A 21,350-nucleotide genomic window follows, 5' to 3' on the forward strand; every position below is an offset into this window, starting at 1 on the left:
CTTGATGTATGGCAGGACAGCGATCGATCTTCGTTGGGTCTCGTCCTGCACTCTCTGCTGCGGCTGTTGTTTACTGATTGCCTTGCTGATGGTGCGCCTTTGGTATCCGTTTTGTTGAAGACAGGTACTAATTTTCTTCAGTTCTTTATCTCTGTTCCTCTCGTTTGTGAGCCTGAAGGACCGAGCAATTAATGTATTTGCCACTGCCTGTGTCTGTGATGGGTGGTGATGAGATTTAGCGTTCAGATATCTATTAGTGTGTGTTGGTTTTCTATAGACAGTGTGTTCCAAGTGTCCATCTTCGGTCCTTGTGATGTGCACATCTAAAAAGGGCAGACTGTTATCCTCTTCAAGTTCTAATGTAAATTGAATCCTTGGGTGAATGGAATTCAGATGATCTAGGAATTTCAAAAGCTCCTCCTTGCCAAAAGGCCATACAACAAATACGTCATCAACGTATCTTGTCCATAGTTTTGGCTTCAGATTTGCCTTCTCTATTGCTTTCTTTTCGAAGTAAATCATGAAGAGGTTGGCAATCACAGGTGAGAGAGATGATCCCATTGCTGCTCCATCTATTTGTCTGTAAATTTTCCCGTTGTGCATAAAGTAAGCGTTTTTCAGGCAATGTCTTGACAGATCCATTATGTATGGCGGAAGATCTTCGTTTTCTTCTATAAGCAAGAGTGCCTCTTCTACTGGAATACTCGGGTAGAGGGATTTGACATCGAAACTTGCCATAATGTCGTCCTTGTCCATCCTGAGAGAACGTAAAATCTGAGTGAAATGTTCTGAGTTTTTAACATAGGAATCTGCCTTTTCCACTATAAGCTGAAGTGCACTGGCCAGATGTTTTTCCAGCTTGCATAATGGTGAGTTAAAGGCGCTTACGATTGGACGCAGGGGAACCCCGTCCTTATGGATCTTTGGGAGCCCGTAGAATTTTGGGCAACGACTCGATTTTTCCCTCGGAATAAGTTTCTTCTTTGTATCCTCGTTTATTGATGAATCGAGAATTTTGGACTTAGTTGTTTTTTCCAAATATGTCGTGGGATCTCTGGTGACTAGTTTGTATATTGGGTCGTTCAAAATATCCTCCAATTTTGTGGCATTTCCTTTGTCTGCTGGCATTATTAGAATGTTTTCGTTTTTGTTTAGATTCCTTAAGGCTTGCATTTCTTCTCTGCTTAAGTTTGGCTGCGGTGGTTTTGAAGTGTTTTCGAACACTGTTCGAAGTGTTTTCGAACACTGTTCGAAGTGTTTTCGAACACTGTTCGAAGTGTTTTCGGAGCGCGACCATTGAAGATGCCAAGTGAGATTTTGGCGAAACGTCTGCAGGATTCCAGTCGGATGCAGGATTTGCAGGATTCCAGTCGGAGTTCAACGAGCGAACGGATGATATCCCGGAGTATAGTGTCATCACATTTTTCCATCCGTGAATCAATACGTGAGAATATATATATATATATATATATATATATATATATATATATATATATATATATATATATATATATATATATATATATATATATATATATATATATATATATATATATATATATATATATATATATATATATATATATATATATATAATTTGAAGTACTTGAAGGTATAATTTAACTGGAAAAATAAAAAAAAATTACTTTCGAAAAAAATATGTGAGTTTCACTTGAAACCAGATGCCCCGTGTATAAATTTGTAACATTTAATGGGGGTGTCATTTTTTTAATTCGCTTCTTTGCTTTGCAATATTTCGTGGATACAGATGGAGAAATTAGTTTCATTTTTGCAAAGAGGGTGTGTATTTGACATCAATCTCATAAAAACCAGAACAAAAAAAATTAGAATCGTATTTAAACAAATTGTCAAATATTTGATATAAATATTGTTCGGACTAAAAAAACATTGAAAAAATTGTGTATATATTGCTATTGAGTGGTAGCTGTGACATCTGCGAATCATCCCAAGAATCCAGTAAAATTTGTTAAACTTAGTTTCGTGAAATATGTAGGAAATTAATTTATCACTGAACAAATCCATCGTGAAAAATATATTTACAAAAACCGGGGATAGGTGGCCCCACTATACATTAAACATCAAAAATGATAAACAACGTAGTAGCAAACTATTTTTTATTAAATTTTTTCGAGTAAAGGGACGAAAAAGTGAATTTCAAATGGGGTAACTGCGAATCACATTAATTTTTCCAATAATGACTAAAGACAGATTTGATTATAGCGTCATCTCTCGAGCGGTGCTGTAATTGCAAAATATGTTTGAGATGAATAATCGATAGCAATAGTTCCAGCACATATAACTTGCTGAATTTGTGAACTGTGAAACTCTAAAAGTATTACACTTTGATAATTAAGCGAGGATAATATCTTACAAAATACAGCAAGGTTTTGATTGCTAGGTATTTAGTTATTTAATCTAGTTTATCTAATTAAACAATCTATACGGTGAAATATAGTCAAAAAAATTAACGGAAAATAGAAAATTTGAGCAGTAAACCGTTAAGGAAAGTGGAAAAACCTGGAAATTTTTGTTGATAAGATATTCATTCAATTCATTTATGATATTTTAGCAGGTGTTTTGACAGAACTAAAATGCAAGATACCCTTAGCAGGTTTATTTTACTGCCTGATAACTCCAACAAGAACATAAATTCCAAATTTCAGCTTCAGTTATACTCCGTACAAAAATAACTATCTCAACTTCTAATGTACCGATAAAAAATTGTGAACATATTTCTTCTGGTGTTAATGCACACTTAATTATACCAGCACAACACAAAAACTTTTCTACTGTAAGTAAGTGTAGGTTAGGTTGTTACAGGCTAGATTTACCTCAAATCAGAAAGTTTCTTTTAGTTAAATATCTAAGTTTAATCCAGCAGTATTAATTAACATAATTTTAACAGGTACAAATAATAGGCATATATACAAATATGATAGGGATAGTAATTAGTTTCATCTCCTCTATATTCCAGCTCACGCCTCATCTTCTCGTCCTTCTAAGCACAAATGGTGCATCCGCCAGTAAAATACTAAAAAAATAAAAGAATAGAAAGCATGTTTATAAATCAGTTTTGGGCATACTATCGGTACTCAACTAGTGTACAATTTTTGCACCTTGCACTTACTTCAAATTCAATCATTTGTTCATAATAATTGGTTGTGTTAAATTTCACCGGCGACATCGAGGTTTCCAATCGAAATTGCTGACATATTTAACATTAACTACGCTTGGAAGCAAATTTAAATTACCACTTGCGTTACCTTGTCTCGGTATCACTGGTCCTACTTTCAAAATGGGGTAACGATCGGAATCCCAATTTAATTATTACTTATCTTAGCTACAATGTAAACAAACGCAATTAAGGTTAGAACTTTCAAAGTCTCTCGCGTAAGGTAATGGAAAGGAACTTATTTTTGGCATTTTTCCCCAATAAAAAATCATCTTTGATTCACGAAAATGTTTTAATCGATCGCAAGTCAAATGCCAGTCAATAACGTTCAATTCGCCCGAAATTGAAAAGTTGCAACCGTCTGTCACCGCCAGGGATATCGAATCGGTTGGATGCTTTTTCTCGACCAATGAAATCTTTTTGTGTGTTTTTTATTATTTTCAATATTTTTGATTTAGAACGCTAACGCGGATATAACCCATCGGAGTTTCGCACCCATATTTTAAGGTTGATTTGCATGATATCACGTTTTGTGGATTTGAATATATTGGGTAAAGCGAATTTAAACAACTCCGATAACTAGCGAGGAAGGTCACTAACAACCTGGTAAGCTCGTTATACCAGTTAATATCTTGAAATTTCACTTTTTGTTCCCTATCACATGGTCTCTTCTGGCGCGGCATGATGTAACTGGGTACTTAGGGTGGTTTTGCTTTCTTTTAGGCCTTTTATTTCCAGGCATTAAATAACAAGCACAAGTTTGTTCGGACAACCAGCGACAGGCATTTTCTTTTATCAATACTTCCAAGAAGGTCGTTCAAGGGAAAAGGTGAAGTTCGTGTCTCGACGACCTTTGAAACTGAGGTCCGTCCATTCCAGAATGTTCTAGACAGTCATGCTGATTAACATCCACTAGAGGAAAATAGAGCAACAGCATTAAAAATTGGTATTTGTGTGTAATTTATACCGTTCTAAAGTGGATTGATTCATTGATTTTGAGCTTTTGTGTATTACATGACTGTTATGCGGCCGGCTTATGTAAGGATTGAGCGCTCAAGAACGTAAAGCTGAACCGATTATTTATAACTTTGGAAGCTTATGCTTTATATAACACCACACTCGTAATTTTGCTTTTTCCCTTTTTTTTTTTGGAGACTTGGTTTAATAACAATAGACATTTGCTATTAACTTAAGGCCTAGACTTTTTTTTTGTAGCCAACACTCCTCCTTTCCCGTTTTGTGATAATCAGTTTTTCACTATTCGACGAGCTACGTCCGGTGAAAAACGGGTGGAGCCAAAATCTCTCTAATTTTGCTTACGTTTTGCCCACCCCCTCACCAACTGGGTGGCCAGGACAGAAGTAGGATGTAATGCTCAATTTTAAACAACTTTCGAGTAGTGAATCACCGAGTACAATTATAGTCTGACCACCCTTAATTTAATACTTCAATAAGAGTCTACCTCCCTGTTATCTTTTACCTTTTTTTTTTTTCAAGTTTTTTTGTTAGCCAGTGGAAGTGCTAATAAGGTTAAGTTAGGTTAGGTGAGATCGGAGGTTAAGGTGTATGCGGCGGAAATTAATGGAGCCCCTGGTCAGAAGCTCTTAGTTGGTAGCTGTTTTCGTGAGTGAAGGACCGGACGAATAGCAGCGAGACAGCCGCCAGGTTAACTACGACTGACTCTCTCGGGGGTTGTATATTACTCGCTAAAGTGTACGGGCGTTCTAAGTGCCCCACTTGGGTTGGGGGCGCATGGAGCTCTACGTCACGCTGCCCTTTCCTCCTGCTATGACTGGCTGCTCGGAGGAACGCGCTAGTCTCGCGGCGGGCGGGTAGACCTTTGACAAGGTTTAAGGCTCTTCCAGGTGATTGTCCGTTGCTAGAGAACTAGGACCACTGAGGCCGGACACTGCAGGACCATGTGCGGTAGACCGTTTATCACCAAGTCCGGACTGTCGTGTGCACCGATGACGGGCACATTACGAGGATACAAACGAGAAGCTGAAAGTGCCCAGTCGCAAAATTTCAATGGCAGCGCGAGGAACTCCAGATCATGGTGGTCATGAAGGCTGAGGCAACTTCGTTCTTAAGCGCAGCCGTTTCTATCGTTGCCATAATTGAGATGATATCAGTTTCGGGTTTCCCGAGTTTCTCTTCGTCCGCCTTTTTGTATTCGGCGGGGTTGTCTTTCTTTCGTGTAAGCGGACTGTCGTGAAGGTCTTGAAAATCAGCCCGCAATACAGGCAGGCGGTTCGGTGACCAACATTACACCCTCTCTTATTTTTGTTATGTTTGTTTCAACCACTTCAACTTCCTGTCGCACTTAGAGCTAGAGTAGGGTCCCGTGGCGGCGGGGAGGAGTAATCAGAAGACCTATAGAACTACACCTCTCTTCAATAGTTAGGCTGGAGGCCCCTCCCTGGCCTGTCTTCGGGCTAGAGGGGAATACCTGCAATACAACCTGCTCAGAAGTAACTCACTCTCGTCCCATATGCGGGTCAGTAGGGGGGGACCAGAGAGCACGCCAGGAGGTCCAATGCTAAGCTGGATGCGTGGTACCGGAAACTGCTGCCCATGTCATTCAGCAAGGCTATCGAACGCACGGAGGCCAGATCCTTCGTCGCGATGTGGTTTGCCGTGCCTTCGCGTATGAACTCCGGAACAAAGACTGGCATGTGGAACGGGAGCGGATCTCATCGCGGGAATGGAGACATCATCACTAGCAAGGCTGGCCTAGGTGAGTCGAGAATGGTAGGAAGCTAGAGAGAGAAAGAGAGAGAGGACATTGTATACCACCAATATAAGAACTTTATTGGAATAGGTAGATACATTCTATTTCAATATGTAATCTCTTTGTTTGTGCTCCTCGAAAATTCTCACATATCGATTAACATAAATTTTCGCATCCCGATTCTCCAGTCTCGTACGGTAACTCGTCCAAGATATTGCCTCTAAAAGTAAACCGTGTATAAATAGATAAATCACTTAAACTACGTTCGTCACCCTGGTCCATAATGACAGGTAATGTATTTATAGTCCGCCATCATTTCTTCGTCAGAGTAAGATGTATATCCGCACCCCAGATATTCGGTGTTGGCCCACACGAGCTGAAAAAGCATGTGTAGACATAAACAGTTTTCGAATGAACACGTTTAGTTGGTCAGATTTTTAGCATGTTTTAAATTACTTAAAAATAATATCGCTACAGTTTTATCATTGATGAACAATGGGGGGAAATAAATTCTATGTTCATTCCATCCTTGGACTGTAAATGTAATATTCTTATTTAGTGTATGGTTAGGTTCGCTATGTTTCCTGTGTTGAGAAAATGAAAGTGCCTCATACTGCGCGCATAATTGGCTCAACATAACTCGGTAATCCTACATGACGGAAAGAATCGATTCGGATACCGCGAAGAGAATGATAAAATGGGAAACAATGGGGGAGGAGTCCCTCAGCGACCATAATATTATCCTCGCTCAAATTAGCTCAGCTAACAGAGCAAAAGTAAGAAGCGAGAAAAGTGGACGCATGCTATATTGGTGCACATCGGAAATCTCGTCGAAAAGCAAAATAACTTTAGCAGCAAAGAGCAAACTAACTAGGATCAGAGGAAAAATAGGTATGGACCAAGAAATTTCAGAGAAACTACAAAGTGCGGACGGAAGGGCTCACCAAGGAAATTAAAAAAATTTAAAGCAAGTGCTAGGAGAAACTGGTGCTTGAGTTGAACAACAATACATGGGGAAACGGGCACCAAATGTAACACCACCGAAAGTAGAATGAGACCTAACCAGGGAGAAACAGATCATGCAAGAACTTTTCTGAAAATAGCTAAACGACCGACAATAGTGTAGAGAGGAAATAATAATATTATCTAACAACTCAGTATAGTTACAGACAATATAATATCACAACAAAAAAACAAGATATCAAACAAATCTTTCATATAAAAAAAATACATAACATTACCACTGAGAATGTGATAAGAAATGTTGAGAGGAAGACATAAAAAGTAAAATAAGCAAGGAAAATTACTAGTGATATAAAAGGAATGGACATCAACAGAGTATGATTTAATGCTATAGGGAACAGAGTTGAAACATGGCCGTTCTGTGACTAGGAACAGTCAGAAAATCGCAATACAACAAATAAAGTTTTAAAAGGCGACTTTCGGTCTTCTGTTACAGACAAAATGGAATGAGACTGAATTCGTTTGATTTTACCGGGGATTAAAAAATGACATAAAAAATATTGCAGCTAAGAAGTAAAAAATATTTTTAAAAAAGGCGGCTCAAAATTGCAAACGTTATTGACGCAATCAAGGATATGGCTCTTTTTGGCATTATTGATTTCTAATTTCTCCAGAAGATCAAGTTTTTTACTTTTTGTAGCGAAAGCATATTTGGCCTTTGTCACCTCAGTTTCCTCGTATTATTTTCACCAAACTGAGATGCCCATGAACCCTGACGGAGATCTTCCTGAAAGACTGTCCAACATAAAGTGCATTACAATCCTCACAGTTCAAAGAATCTAGGAAAATAATATCGTGGACCCTTAACTTTCATTATAAATTGTTTTAATGTATTGTTTATTTTAAACACTATAGATAAATTCCTGCCCTCGAACAATTTACGAAATATTACCGAAATATGTTAGGCATTTTGCAACTTACGTTCTGGATGTTTTGACTTCATTACATGATACGAAAACTGGTGTATTATTTGTATAATCATCGTCAATTCCTTATTAATTTCTTCCTTTGAAAGTGTAATGTTAAAAATCCTGTAGAATAAAGAATTAAAAGAGGTAAATTTATGAGTATATTGAGAATTGGACCAAAATTGTATCACATTGTTAGTACATGTGGTTTTTCTAAAAATCTCGAATTCAATTCATTTACGTTTTTACTTTACTTTTCTTTTTCCAGATCCAGATACGGTAGGGAACCCTCTAACCAAAATGTAAAATAAATTTTCTCCTATAAGGAATTGTTAGCCGTTAGGAACTCCGTAAACTATCAAATATGTTAAAATTGTTCGTCAAAATTTCACTTAAAAAAGGTGACAAGCAAAAACCCATTAATAGTCCTGGAATTGTCTAAAAATTTATTATCGAACTTAAAGATATTTTGTTCTAAGGCAGTGGCCAAAAGAAGAACTAGGCCAGCGATGATGACTTTTGGTGTCATTCAATAAAGAGCGCACTCAGATGGGGGAACGCTTGGGAATAAGGTTTTGACATCAACCACTGTCTTGAAGTAACTGGTCAACTCCACTGAATTTTTAGTAGAATAAATGGTGTGAAAGCCAGTTGTATTTTTGTGAACTATATTAAGACATGAAGCTAGGTTGTAATCTGGTGAAAATCATCCATTGCCGAAAAGTCCATAGCCATACTGACGTATGTCTTCCTCTCCATTATAATCAGACAAGAGCTCCTGTCAGATTTGGTGATCACAGGGTCTTCATTTTTAATTTTACTCAATAACGATTTCAAGTCGAACCTTTTGAAGCAACTGATGCTAAAATTAAGATATAAACATATTTTTGGTGGACTGTATGATATTCTCAGTCAGCATGGCTAGTTTCTTTCTTTCTTTTGCTATGATTATTGTTTAAAAAATTGTATTTAAGATTTAAGTTTTTTGTCAACCAAAGTAATTTTTGTTAAATTGCGAGATCGTTTATGGAAATTTGCGTCAAAACTATTTGATGGCGAATCTCTTTGGAGAAAATACTCAGAATTAGACGAATTACCCAATTTAAGATCGTAAATTATCTTACGTAACCGTCGGTATGTAGTCACTCGAAAAGATTCGACCTCATCAGTTAAACTGCGGTTTAAAACTGTAGCTTTTCTCGATGAATTTGGCTGAGATCTGCATTTCAAATTCACGAATTTGGGTGTTAACTTGAAATATAAACATTGCTGGATGAATCAAAATTTCAGCCGTAGATTCTTTCATACAATTAAATTGTTTTTACACAAACAATACATTAAGCAATGTAGAATAAAAGTTAGATAAGGATCCAATAGATTATTTTTCTAGATCAGGAGCATTGCAATGCAATTTATATCAGACATCCTGGCTCCGCTAGCGTCTACGAACATCTCAGTTTGCTGAAAAAGTACAAGCACACTGAGGTGTCAGAGACCAATTCTGCCTCACTGCTCATCCTTGGACCACAGGGCATAACTTTTGTCCAAATAAAAAACTCATTGTTTTGCATGACTACCTAAAAAGTAAAAAACTTCATCTTCTGGAAAAATTAGAAATCACCAAACAGGTGATTTTTGAGTCACGTATGCGTAAGGTGGCGTAAGATAACGTCAAGGATAGTGGGAGCATTCGAATTTAATAGAAAAATACGTGCACAAACAGTGGGCCTTATATTGTTGTCCGGAGCACCGTGTTGGGCAAGCGACTAGCGAGACAATAGAGGAAACTTGCCATCGCAGGGTATGTAGTGCTTACCGACCCGTTTTTTCTTGGGCAGCCCTAATTATACCAATGACATTACCAATACACTTTGTTGTAGCGGAGAGATCGCAACTTCACTATCGGAAATCGAAAATGAATTTAAGGTGGAAGGGCAGCGGAGAACAAAAAAACATTGAATAGCTGGCAGGGAGAATGAGGGAATAGCAAAAAAGTAGACTGGACCATTAAGCTAATACTTGATGCGAAAGAGTGAATGGAAAAAACGATGGAACCACCAAACTACTCGATGACACAATTTTCAATGAGGCATGACTCCCCAAACACAACCTTTAACTGCAAAAGATGGGCAGACCAAAGAGCAAAACTCGAGCTAGATCTGAGTGAGACAATTGCAGTTTCATGACGGGGTCGAAAGGAACAGTGCCAGGAAGAGTTCCAACGGCAGGGCAGATTGCTCAATACACACTGCAGTCCCCGGACCACGAAGCGATACGTTAGCTATAACTGTAGTGTATAGTTTTCGTGAGAAAACGGAAAAGTGCGTACGGTAAATACCTGTGTGTAGTGTCCAATTTTTTTAAAATATGGTACGTCTCGTATCGTCGAATAATTATAAAATTTATGTTCTTCAAACCACGCCTGTACAGCCCGACCCAGGTTTTTTCGACTACTTTTCTCGGAACACCGCTCCAGATAAAGGTTTTGTCCTACACCAGGAAACCTATCTGTAAGTTACAACTTACAAACGATATATCGAAAATATTGCTTATTTACTGTCTTTTACTTCCATATGACTGAACACGCAAGTATCCGTAATCCGCTGGGCTTCCTTAGCAATACTGGCGTCGTATTTCTGTAAAATTATATAGAATTTTATGGAATTACGTAAAATGTTTTCATTACCAATCTTTTTAAATTAATTCCTCTTGGTTGTCCGGGAACTTTGCCATTGGCAATCAATTTTCTTACTTTGTTGTGCTTAGCTAATATATACTTTTCCTGTTCTTTATTTAGTCCTTGATCTGAAACGCAATAGACCAGTTGAAGAATTCACTCGCAGCAGTGACAAAAAATTACCTAAAATATTCGTACAGACAGATTCTGTGCAGGAACATGACGCAAATAAGAGAACAAAAATGCTAATGAGATTCATTCCGGAAGAAGTAATCAAGTGACTCACTAAAATCGCAATTCTCAATTGTGCGTCCAACAACTTAAAAATACAAAGGACAATAAAAAATCTGTATTTATTATTTTTTAAATTTAACGACATCGTCAAAAATTGTATTATATTACATAACGATTATTGCCGCAACTTATTTGCGTATAATTTATAATGTTTTTCTACTTCCTCCGGTAAAATGCCAAATTATACACCGACCTAGCACGCGGGCAGTGTCATTTTACCGCGTCAGATTCATTTCCCAAGACCCCCGATCCATTTCGGACATTTCCGGGATATTTTGATGGTCACGTTGTTTCGCAAAAATGTACAGAAAAACTAAGTCATAGAAAACGCATAGTAAGCTATAAATTATGTGATACAATATGCTGATGATTACAAGAAATGCTAACTTCAACATGCTTAGTATCTTCGACGCGAGGTTCGCCTAGAAATATCATAAATATGTGTAAAATGTGCTTTGCAATTAATTCTGCTTGTAATGGCGTAATGAAAAGCTCGTAGTTCTGTTTGTGAAACAAAGTTGTTTCTATAAACGAAACCCGTCATTCGAAAAACTTAACTAATACGTTTAGTAAACTTTTTAAGTCACTGATTTCGTGATTCAAATGCCGTTTTCCACACTTGTTGCAAAACATACCATTTTATTTTAATTGACCAAAACAAATTTTAGATACAACCAACATCGAGATTTTAGCTATTTCATCGTGCATAAAGATTATGAAAAATAAAATTCATTGCTACTGCAAAGGACAATAAAAAAATACAATTATTAATTTTTAAATTTAACAATTGCTTCAAAAATTTTATGATATTTCCTGATATTTATTGGTGGAAATGGAATTAATGCATGTACAGGGTATTTGCAAATAAGTTTCACAGTGCTATTTTATATTCCACAAAATTTCATGTAAACAATTGTCTGAGCTTAGTTTAATCAAGTTTGGGGAAACGCTAATTTTAGATGTAAAACCAGAATATAAATGATAAAAAAAGAAAAATATTCTGTAAAAAATGTAAAATCCATATTAAAATTATTATAAAAAAATGTATTTTCTTAAAGCACTCTGTATCTTGGAAACAAAGTACTGTTTTCTTATATCGAAGATCTTATTAAAAATTATTTGTTATGATGTAAGAATATTTTATTCATTTAAATTGGCAGTAGGATAACTTTATCAATTAAAAACATTTTTTTATACAGGTGGTCAAATTAGGAACTAGTCGATCTAAAAACTAAAACTAGCGACGATATGAATATTATTTGTTTGTATTTGCTAATTTGCGACATTTAGAAAATGATATGTAATTTAAATTACCTTATTATACACAGCAATTTTGAATTCTAAATAAAATATATAGAAAGGGACTTTCTTCAATTTGACTGTAATTTTTTTTATATTGTTATCATAATTGTCCATGTTCTCACGCATTAAAATGCAAATAAACAACAGGATAAAGAAAAAAAGACGGTTCTTGCATATTTCAGTTTATTTAATGTATTCAAAAAAACAAATCATTAATAGGGTTAGCACAAATTTTCACAGCCAGACTCACCCGTCTTGTAAGGCAACTCGCCAATATAATTCCCTCTAAAAATGAAACATATTTTATATCAGCAAACAAATGAAACAAATGATATATACCGAGCGTCCCAGTAAATGCAACGAGATACGGTATTTTGTTATTTATCTTTACAGTACCTGTGGTTCGCAGTATATTGATATAACAACGTAAATTATGAATATGCTAATTCCTATTGGATTATGATATTAAGATAAGGCACATAAATAGACGTTCACTTTCAATAAATTTTAATGAATTCAAAACTTCTGATTGAAGAATTTGATATTGTAGCTTTGACAAAGACTTGGCTTTCTAGATCTATAGAGTCCTGGGGATATTCTCTGATACGTAGAGATAGGGATGGTAGGAGAGGTGGTGTTGCACCAGTAAAAAACGCATATAAATTGAAAGAGATAAATCTAGATACCCTAGCTTTCCAGAGTACTGAATATCTTTTAATTGCGCTTAAATTGGGAGTTCAACTAAACTTATTTGTACTTTTTATCCTCAGCCTAGGTCTAAAATTATGTAATGAATTACTTAGATGAGAGTGTCACCTATGGCAAATGAGATATTGTGTCTTGGTGAATGTGAACTTTTTTTTGTAGTGAAAGTGGTCTAATTTCGTGTCTTGAATCGTACAGCTTCACCCAATTTTTTGCTAGCCAACTAGAAATTCGAAGACCATGCTGATTGATCCAATACTTTTTATTGCGGGGCTGAGGGTGTCTACAGTAGGGGCTCTGTCTGTAGAGGGCACTTCTGATCAGATGTTGGTGTTAGTCGAGCTAAAGTTAAAGTCAAGGAAAATGTCACCTACATTGTATCTTATAGGAACTATATACGGTTTAATCCAAAAGAGTTCTCTTATGTGACTTACAAAATGTACCGTGGCATAATTTTATATATAATATTTTATAATGTATTTAATTCGTTTATTTTAGACTCTATTGAAAAGAATGGGTACCAAACCACCCGCAACTTGGTTAATTGACAATCTAAAGCTTGTTTGCAGAAATTTAGTACTACATGTTTAATTCATGAGTGGAATTCGTATAAAAAAATTCGTAACTACAATGTCATAATCGTTCCAAATGAGAAGAAGGGATATTTACACTCAATTAACCATGAAAACAACTCAACAAAATCTTGGCAAGCTCTGAAAAATCTTAATATTTCTTTATCAAACTTCAATACCTCTTCCCCATCTCGCTTTCCGATCCTAAAGCAATCAATCGGATTTTTGCAACCTTTTTTGGAGGTGTTGAGCTAATAAAATAGATAAAGTCTTAAACTCAATTAAAACTAATTTGTACGGTTGTGTAATTGTAGGGTTGATGACATTACTCAAAAAATTTTAGGCTATTGTAGACCCTTTGTTGAAAATATATACTCCATCTTATAAATACATAGATAGAAAAGCAATATTTCCCTTATTTATGGTGACTTTTTTTGACTTTTTTTCTGACTTACGAGTCATTAGAGTTTTATCTCTTCTGTCTAAAATTTTCTAAAAAATTTGGTGCAAACAGATTATCCAATATATTAATTTATTAATCATCGGAAGTGCAATCTGACATTACAAAATATATAATGCCACGATTGCATTGGCAACAGTTCTGAGTGATATAATAGAGAGATATGATACAGGATTGGCTAGTATGCTTGTGTTACTCGATTATTCCAAGCATTTGACACGATTAATATATTAGCTATTATTTGCAAAATTAAAATATTTTGGATTTGATGACTTGGCGCTGGACTTAATAACTTCTCATTTAAGCGAATGAGGTCAGAGGATATTTGTTCAAAAAGTTTTCTCTTCAAGTGTTGATATTTTGGCTGGAGTGCCTCAGGGTTCAATTTTGGGTCCTCAGTAATGAGTTCATATCAATGACGACTTTGAAATAATTAAACAGCTTTCTAAATCCAAACAAGTGAAAGCATTTATGTTTTCGTGACAAAAACAAGAAAGTGTTTCTCAAACTTAACTAATATTTACTAATTTTGAGAAAAAATTAAACTAACCAACCGGAAAATTTTGGATAAAAAAATTAGTTAAACTATTGCACCTTTCTGTATCTTATTTAGACTTGCACTACCGTAGCATAAGACTTCTTTGTTCTTGAGATGCTTTGTTTTTCAGACGATTACCATGTACAACAAAATTTTAAAATTTCATATATTTCATATATTTAAATACAAATTAAAAGACTTTCTATTGAATTGAATATTGCCAATGGATTTTTATCAAAATGCTGCTTGAGTGTTTTCTAGCAAGCTTTCTGATAAACTGGCTGTTAAATTATTAAAAAAAAAATTTTTTGTAATCATGATTAATAAATCTGTGATGAAATGCAGAATTTAAATTTTGAGCTATTTAGGTTCGCACAGATTGAGCGCTAGACTTCGCTTTTATGGATAGCAACAGTTCAAAGTAAGTTTATTTTACCAAAAATTGTACGCTACAAATATGTAATTCTTTTTTTTTCTTTCTCTTTCTCCACAATAAAAGCCACTATTTATTTATTTATTTAATACTAGATATAGTCAACTAGTCAAAACTAGTCAATTGTAGAAAACTAACCAATTTAATTAACTATTGCATTATTTAAGTAGTAAGATGTGTATTAAATAAATCAGTATTGTTCTTCGTTCCTAAAGCGTAGACGCTGAACTAGGGTAATTATGTAATTAGACATAAACAACAACCGGTAAAGTATAAATATTTTTCGATATCTGAAACAAAATCCTCTTTGAACATAAAGTTATTCTATTCATATTTTAGGTTCGAATAAAGATATTGAGATATGCTTTTCGCTTGTTGGGACGTTATTTGACCATGTTTAAATCCAAAAAACAAATGCATTAAGTGTTTTTGGAGATATGGACGTTTGTGTTCGATCACCCCCACCACTGCCCTTGCTGAGATAAAGCAGACGGTATCATAGAAAAAGTATTTGAATTTGTTTTTACCTTTATCTGGTCTCTGGTGGCGATTTCAGAAATTTATTTTTAAAAAAAATCTTTCAAATTTCTAGGACCATTCTTTTTGTTAAAACCTCGTTGCCCTTGTTAGGACCCCCGGTATGTTTGTGACCGGAAAATTGTGACAAAAAAATTATTGTTCTTATATTAGACCTCTTGAATCAAATCAGTATTTAAACGAATGTTTGAGCTATATAAAACTAACTGGGATACTGTATATACTTACGCTGGTCCGTAATTGCAAACATACAGCTTTTGATACCAAAATGACGAATTTTTGCCAGAAAATGTATATCCACAACCGACGTATTCCGTATTAGCCCAGACAACCTAAAAAAAAAATCTCCGTCGATTTGGGGACATTTTTGTTTACACTTGGTTATTTAAAATTATAAGTGTCGACAGATTTGCAGGCTTAACAAGTGTAATAAACGGTATTTGAGTAACGAGTTTATTTGAGTTACAATGCGTGTTGCATACTATTTTCTTTACAACCACTAGTTTTTGTGAGTTTTCCAGTAAACATGCTTTTTCAAAAAATCATTTCGTAAGTAAAATTTAATATTTACACATGTTATTAGTAGCTAAAACGGCCATTCTTTTGGGTTAGAAAATATAACATCTACCTATCTACCATATTTTATTAGACATTGTAGAGCGGATTTTTAATATGTTAATTATTTTTTCTACTCCCGTCTGTAAAATACCTAATTACCTACGGATCTAACGTGCGGGAAGCGTCACTTTACCACGTCCGTTTTATTTCCCACGGATCCGACCCACTTCGAACATTTCCGGGGTTTTACCGCACGAGTTTGGGAGCAATCGGATGATTTCGGAGATATTCCCCACGCTTTCAATTTGATATAATAACTAATAGAAATATCCGAATTTGAAGCACACATATTCGAGTCCATTTTAGATACTGCAGTAACAATTTCTCTAGACGATAAAAGAAATATGACAGTAATCCTTATTAACAAAAAAAAAACAGATTCTAAGGAAAAAGGAGGATATTTGCTTGCTGTATTGACTTAAAGTGTATTTGAAAAGTGATTTTTTCTTATACTTTTTACAAAACTTCTGGATTCCTCCTGAGTCGGTTTTTGCTGAGTCGAAATTGCTGACGTTTCGCCAGCCATCCTGTTGGCTTCTTCAGAGCTTGACTGAAACTACCTCGCATTTTACTCTGTACCTGCTTATATATTGTTTGAGGGAGGCGGAGCTAAATGAGGGGCATAAACTCTCGGATTTTTCGTTGGTAGAAGAACTGATTACATGCAAGAATTTTAGTTTTGTCGAATAAAATTTTATGTCCTGTTTCATGAGTGTGTTCGGCAAGAGCTGATGAGTTCATTTGTCTTTGTCTTAAGGCTCTTTCATGTTCTTTGAGCCCAGTTGATATTTTTCGTCCGGTCTCTCCAATGTATTCTTTGCCGCATATGCATGGAATGCTGTAAACTCCTGGCATCTCAAATGGAATTTTGTCTTTGACGGACCAAATCTGGCAAATCTGGTTTTGACGTTATACTTCTTTAGAACTTTTGATATGTGTTCAGTGATGTTTTGAATGTAAGGAAGGCCTCATTGCTATTGGAAGATTGTGGGGAAGTATATTTTTTGATGGAACGCTTAATATCTTAAATGTGGAAATTATTAGAGAAATCAGCAGAGGTAAGGTGTTTTAATTCTGTTTTCAGTGACTCGACCTGAGATAGTTTTATGGCTCTGCAAACAAGAGAGTTGATAACCGATGATTTTTGGGCCGAATGGTGATGTGACCATGCATTAAGTATGTGCGTAGGTTTTCCGTAAACACAATGAGCCAATGTTAGGTCTGATTTTCTATTGATAAGAATATCTAAGAATTGAAGGTTATTATTAGTTTCCAACTCATTGGTAAAACGTATGTTAGGGTATATAGAAATTTTCTCTTAAACTGAAACAGCGGTTCTTTTTTGTTTTAAGAACATTCACTATTTGTTTGAAACAAATTGCATTTAAACCAGTAGTAATCACCAATAGAATGTTTTAATAAGACTTTTTTAACGTATCCATTGCACTTATTTCACTATAAGCTTCCGTATCGTGTAGGTCCAACACTTCCTTATGTAAAATTATAAGTCTACTTAGATGTAGGCAACCTTATTTAACAGCAGTGTGTATAACCACCTCAAAGTTTGAAAATAAGTACCTGAGTATAATGCCCCGTGCCCATAGAAAATATAGATCTATAAGAGTACATCTTGTGCTCGTCAAACCACTCTTGCACGGATCTATCCCAATCTTTCTTGAAATCTTTCCCCGTTGACATGTGCAAAAAAAGATTTTGCCCTACTGCATGCCATCTACCTAAAATTGCGACACAAGGGTGCTGGTTTCCAGATATGATCAGCTTTTCTAAATCAGGTCATATAGGTTACTTTGTTACATAAACGTTGGGTCAAAAGCAAGGCAGTATTATTTGAATTTTAAAAACGAGCATACACAAAAACAATAATATTATAGGCAAATATTATTATGGATTTATTTATGATCTCGATGAAAGACTACTATGGTATTTAGCTAATTCTGCCCAAATGTAAGCTGCTAATCTTTCTTCTAGCCCTTTTGCAAGAGAGGTTAGTTCCTACCCTTATATTCCTTAACAATACCGCATTCACGTCCCCATCCAAACCTTGATGTAAGGCAGCAGTTGCAAGAAAACCAAGCAATGGTACTATTTATTATTAAGGATTACTTCGAAGCCCCGTAGTATTCAAAAACGGAAAGCCCAGCTGCAACAGCGTTCATGGTTTCCGTACTGCTGTGAGGAAGGCAAACGGCATCTTACTATTTATTCCCAAAAGATCACAGAAAAATACTGCCGGACTCCACTCCTTACGTGGGTGCTAAGAATCATACATTACTCTCACTACTACAGTGAGAAAAGTAATAAAAAAGAATAATCCTTTGCTGGCGGAGGAAATACATAATTGAGAAAAGGAAACAATACAAAACAAGAATACAAACAAATACTTACTGTAATAAAAAAGAAAATAAAAGAAGGAAAAGAATTGTGAATCATTGAAATGTGCTTGAAGGGACGCATGGCACATTTAACTGGTAGTGTCACCCTGTATTATTAGTAAGGCGATAAATACCGAATAAATACAGTAGAATTTGATAGACCATGGACAATTACTATCTGAGAGAGAGACCAACAGCTTGTTAGAAGGTAGCTATATGTGCCATCCTGTGAAGGCTCGGGCCCTATGCTGTTTAAACAGTGTAAATGTACAGTACAGTACATAAGGAGTGTTCCTTTTGATACCATCCATTGTTGTACTTAAAAGGGTCCAAAAACGGCACATAGAACGTTATTATAAACCAATACAAAAAGAAAAAGCAGTATTGAAAGCAATACGTCGGAAACTAGAACAGACAAACATGGACACGCCATCCGGAAATTAGACAACGCAAGGTGGAGAGAATAAGAATACCATTGAAGAATTATGTCAAAAAGAACATACAAGAAATAACAAAAGAAGAGGGAAACTACTAGAGGGAAACGGTGTAGAAACACAAAGTGGTTTAATAATATATATCAAACTAGAACTATGCAAGACGAACGCACGGTGTCAGTGTATATTCCAATCTCAAAAAAAAAGCATGTGCATAAAATGTGATGATCGTCAGTTTGATAAGTCATGTTTTCAAAGTGTTTCTCTGTATCATTCATGAACGGAAATATGAGGCAAAGTTTGAATTTAGAAATGGCCTCGGTACTAGAGAGGTTCTGTTAATCTCGATGTCCATTGTTGTTTTTTGGACTTTGAAAAGGCGTTTGAAAGAGTTAAATGCATAAAACTTATTGATATTCTTAAAACAACCGGAATACGCAATCAAAACCTTAGGGTAATAGCAAATGTTTACGCTAGCCGAATGGGTATTGTCATTCAACGACAACTGCCACCAATCATCTATCTAATATATATACAAAATATATATGTAAAAATATAAATATTATTTTCCGCCACTTTTGTAGCACGATATCTCCCTATTGACCCAACGTTTTTATAACATACTACCCTTTATTTTAGTTTTTGCATTTCTTTTGAAACACCCTGTATATAATGCAACGTACCATCGGATACCGTTTTATGAGCGAATACGCAAGTATTTGCAATTTCTTGGGCTGCTGCCGCCAAACGGTGATCATATTTCTGCGGAAATAAAATAAAAAGTGACGACCGTATGACTAAACCAATTACCTTACCAATCTTTTAAGATTAACACCCCGTGGTTGGCCCGGGACCAGTCCATTGGCTATAAGTTTTCTCAACTGGTTGTGTTTGTTAACTATCTGCTTTTCATCATCTGCTGTCACTTTATTGTCTTAAGAAAACGTAGACAGGTTTCCAGTAGATCGTATACACGATTGAAGCGACTTACCAAAAACTTTTCCACATTCTGCGAATGCGCAAGCCAATACAACGCACAACCATAGGCCAACACACACAAGCGAATTCATTTTCGCTGCTTACCTCAAAGTCTGCCGTGGATATTCTACGGGTTTGTCGTGCGTAACTAGAATTTCAAGTAAGTACTTTTTCTAATACCCGCCTAAACGATAATAATTTTACAAGCTTGTCCATGTTATTGTCGATTGTTTTCTCGTTTTCTCGGAACCCGAACTTCACCTTACACGCAGTAACAATCAGACAGGTATATTGTGTTAGAACAATTTACAAATAGAGCAATATTCTAAGGCATTTTTAATTTTTAATGATTCACTGTTGATTAGGTTTAGGGAGATTATTGAGAAAACTGATTATTGGTAATTAGAATCAAGCCTCACGGCACATCTACGATTTAAATAAAAGTTGGCGAAACTAGATGGATAAGAATGAAGGGACGTGGTTGAAAATACTCTACCGGGTGGCGCACAGTCGTTGACATATTAGAATCATCTCAGATTAAACGAAAACGCGGTTTTATGTATTATTAAGACTTTCCTATCTAATGGAACGTTTTTGTTATTTTTCGAAAGGTGACATCTATTTTTTTTTTGAAAAATTGACGTTTATATACTTTTCGATTGTAAAAGGGTAAACACATCGTTTACTGAAGAAAGCACCCACACTGCGTAACCGGGTTTGCTACTGTAAAGCGATTTAACTTCCGCTTACTGCAGAAAGGAGACATATCTGAGATATGTCACCTTTCTTCAATAAAGAATTGACGTTGAAATATAATTGAACAGCCTGATAACGTCTTTGCAATCGACCACTTCGTAGGTCACTATCAAAGTGAAATTGTTAGGTACTGTTACACAAAAGCGCAATCGCAACAAACAAATTTACCATAAAAATAACTACACCGAACGGTTATAAAACATGATTTTAAGCATCTAAGGTTGCAAAACTTATGTTTTTATACGTGTTTTAAGATGTAACTAATTTATAATGCGTAGGAATCTTTATTAGTAGCTTTGTTGCCACATGTGTAAATACCTGATGTGTTTATCTAGCATTATTGTGTTGTTCTCGTTTAAAGAGAATATTTGTGTTATTTTTCGTTTGTATACAGTGAAGGCGGTTGATATTTTTCAACTTTGGTTGGTTTTGGTTAGTTCCGTCATCGCCTTGGTGATGCCAAACGCTTCATAATAACACTAGCTATTTAAACACGTGCGTCACCCTGGCAAAAAACAATCAGTAACGAAATTATTTCGATTACTACGCATTATAAAATACTTAAAACACGTGTAAAAGCAAAAGTTTTACAACTATCGACACTTTAAATAGATTGGAAATTTGTTTGTTGCGATTGCGCTAATGTGATCCGGACCCAAGTTGTTAAAATACTACATTTTAATAGGTAAGTGTAATTCGTTTCAATGTACTCAAAATAAAATAACACGTGATTGGTTTAGTCTCATTTCTATTGCGTTATTGTAAAGAAAGAGGTTAAAATGGATTCAAGTTCAAAAA

General features: G+C 35.5%; 1 protein-coding gene across 1 annotated transcript; it reads right to left on the reverse strand.

Annotated features, from left to right (window-relative positions):
• Positions 1-2,984: 2,984 nt before the first annotated feature.
• LOC132704299 (uncharacterized) lies at positions 2,985-19,978 on the reverse strand. Its single transcript, XM_060674199.1, has 11 exons — positions 19,810-19,978; positions 19,634-19,752; positions 19,502-19,580; positions 17,570-17,727; positions 15,602-15,705; positions 12,379-12,413; positions 10,542-10,660; positions 10,413-10,491; positions 10,194-10,363; positions 6,197-6,300; positions 2,985-6,144 (listed from the first exon to the last, which is right to left on the reverse strand). Exons 1-11 carry the CDS (start codon positions 19,886-19,888, stop codon positions 6,081-6,083), a joined length of 1,110 nt encoding a protein of 369 aa, XP_060530182.1. The 5' UTR covers positions 19,889-19,978; the 3' UTR covers positions 2,985-6,080.
• Positions 19,979-21,350: the final 1,372 nt, after the last annotated feature.

The sequence above is a fragment of the Cylas formicarius genome, unplaced genomic scaffold (genome assembly GCF_029955315.1).
Source record: "Cylas formicarius isolate icCylForm1 unplaced genomic scaffold, icCylForm1.1 PGA_scaffold_7__23_contigs__length_41026272, whole genome shotgun sequence".
Classification (NCBI taxonomy): Eukaryota; Metazoa; Arthropoda; class Insecta; order Coleoptera; family Brentidae; genus Cylas; species Cylas formicarius.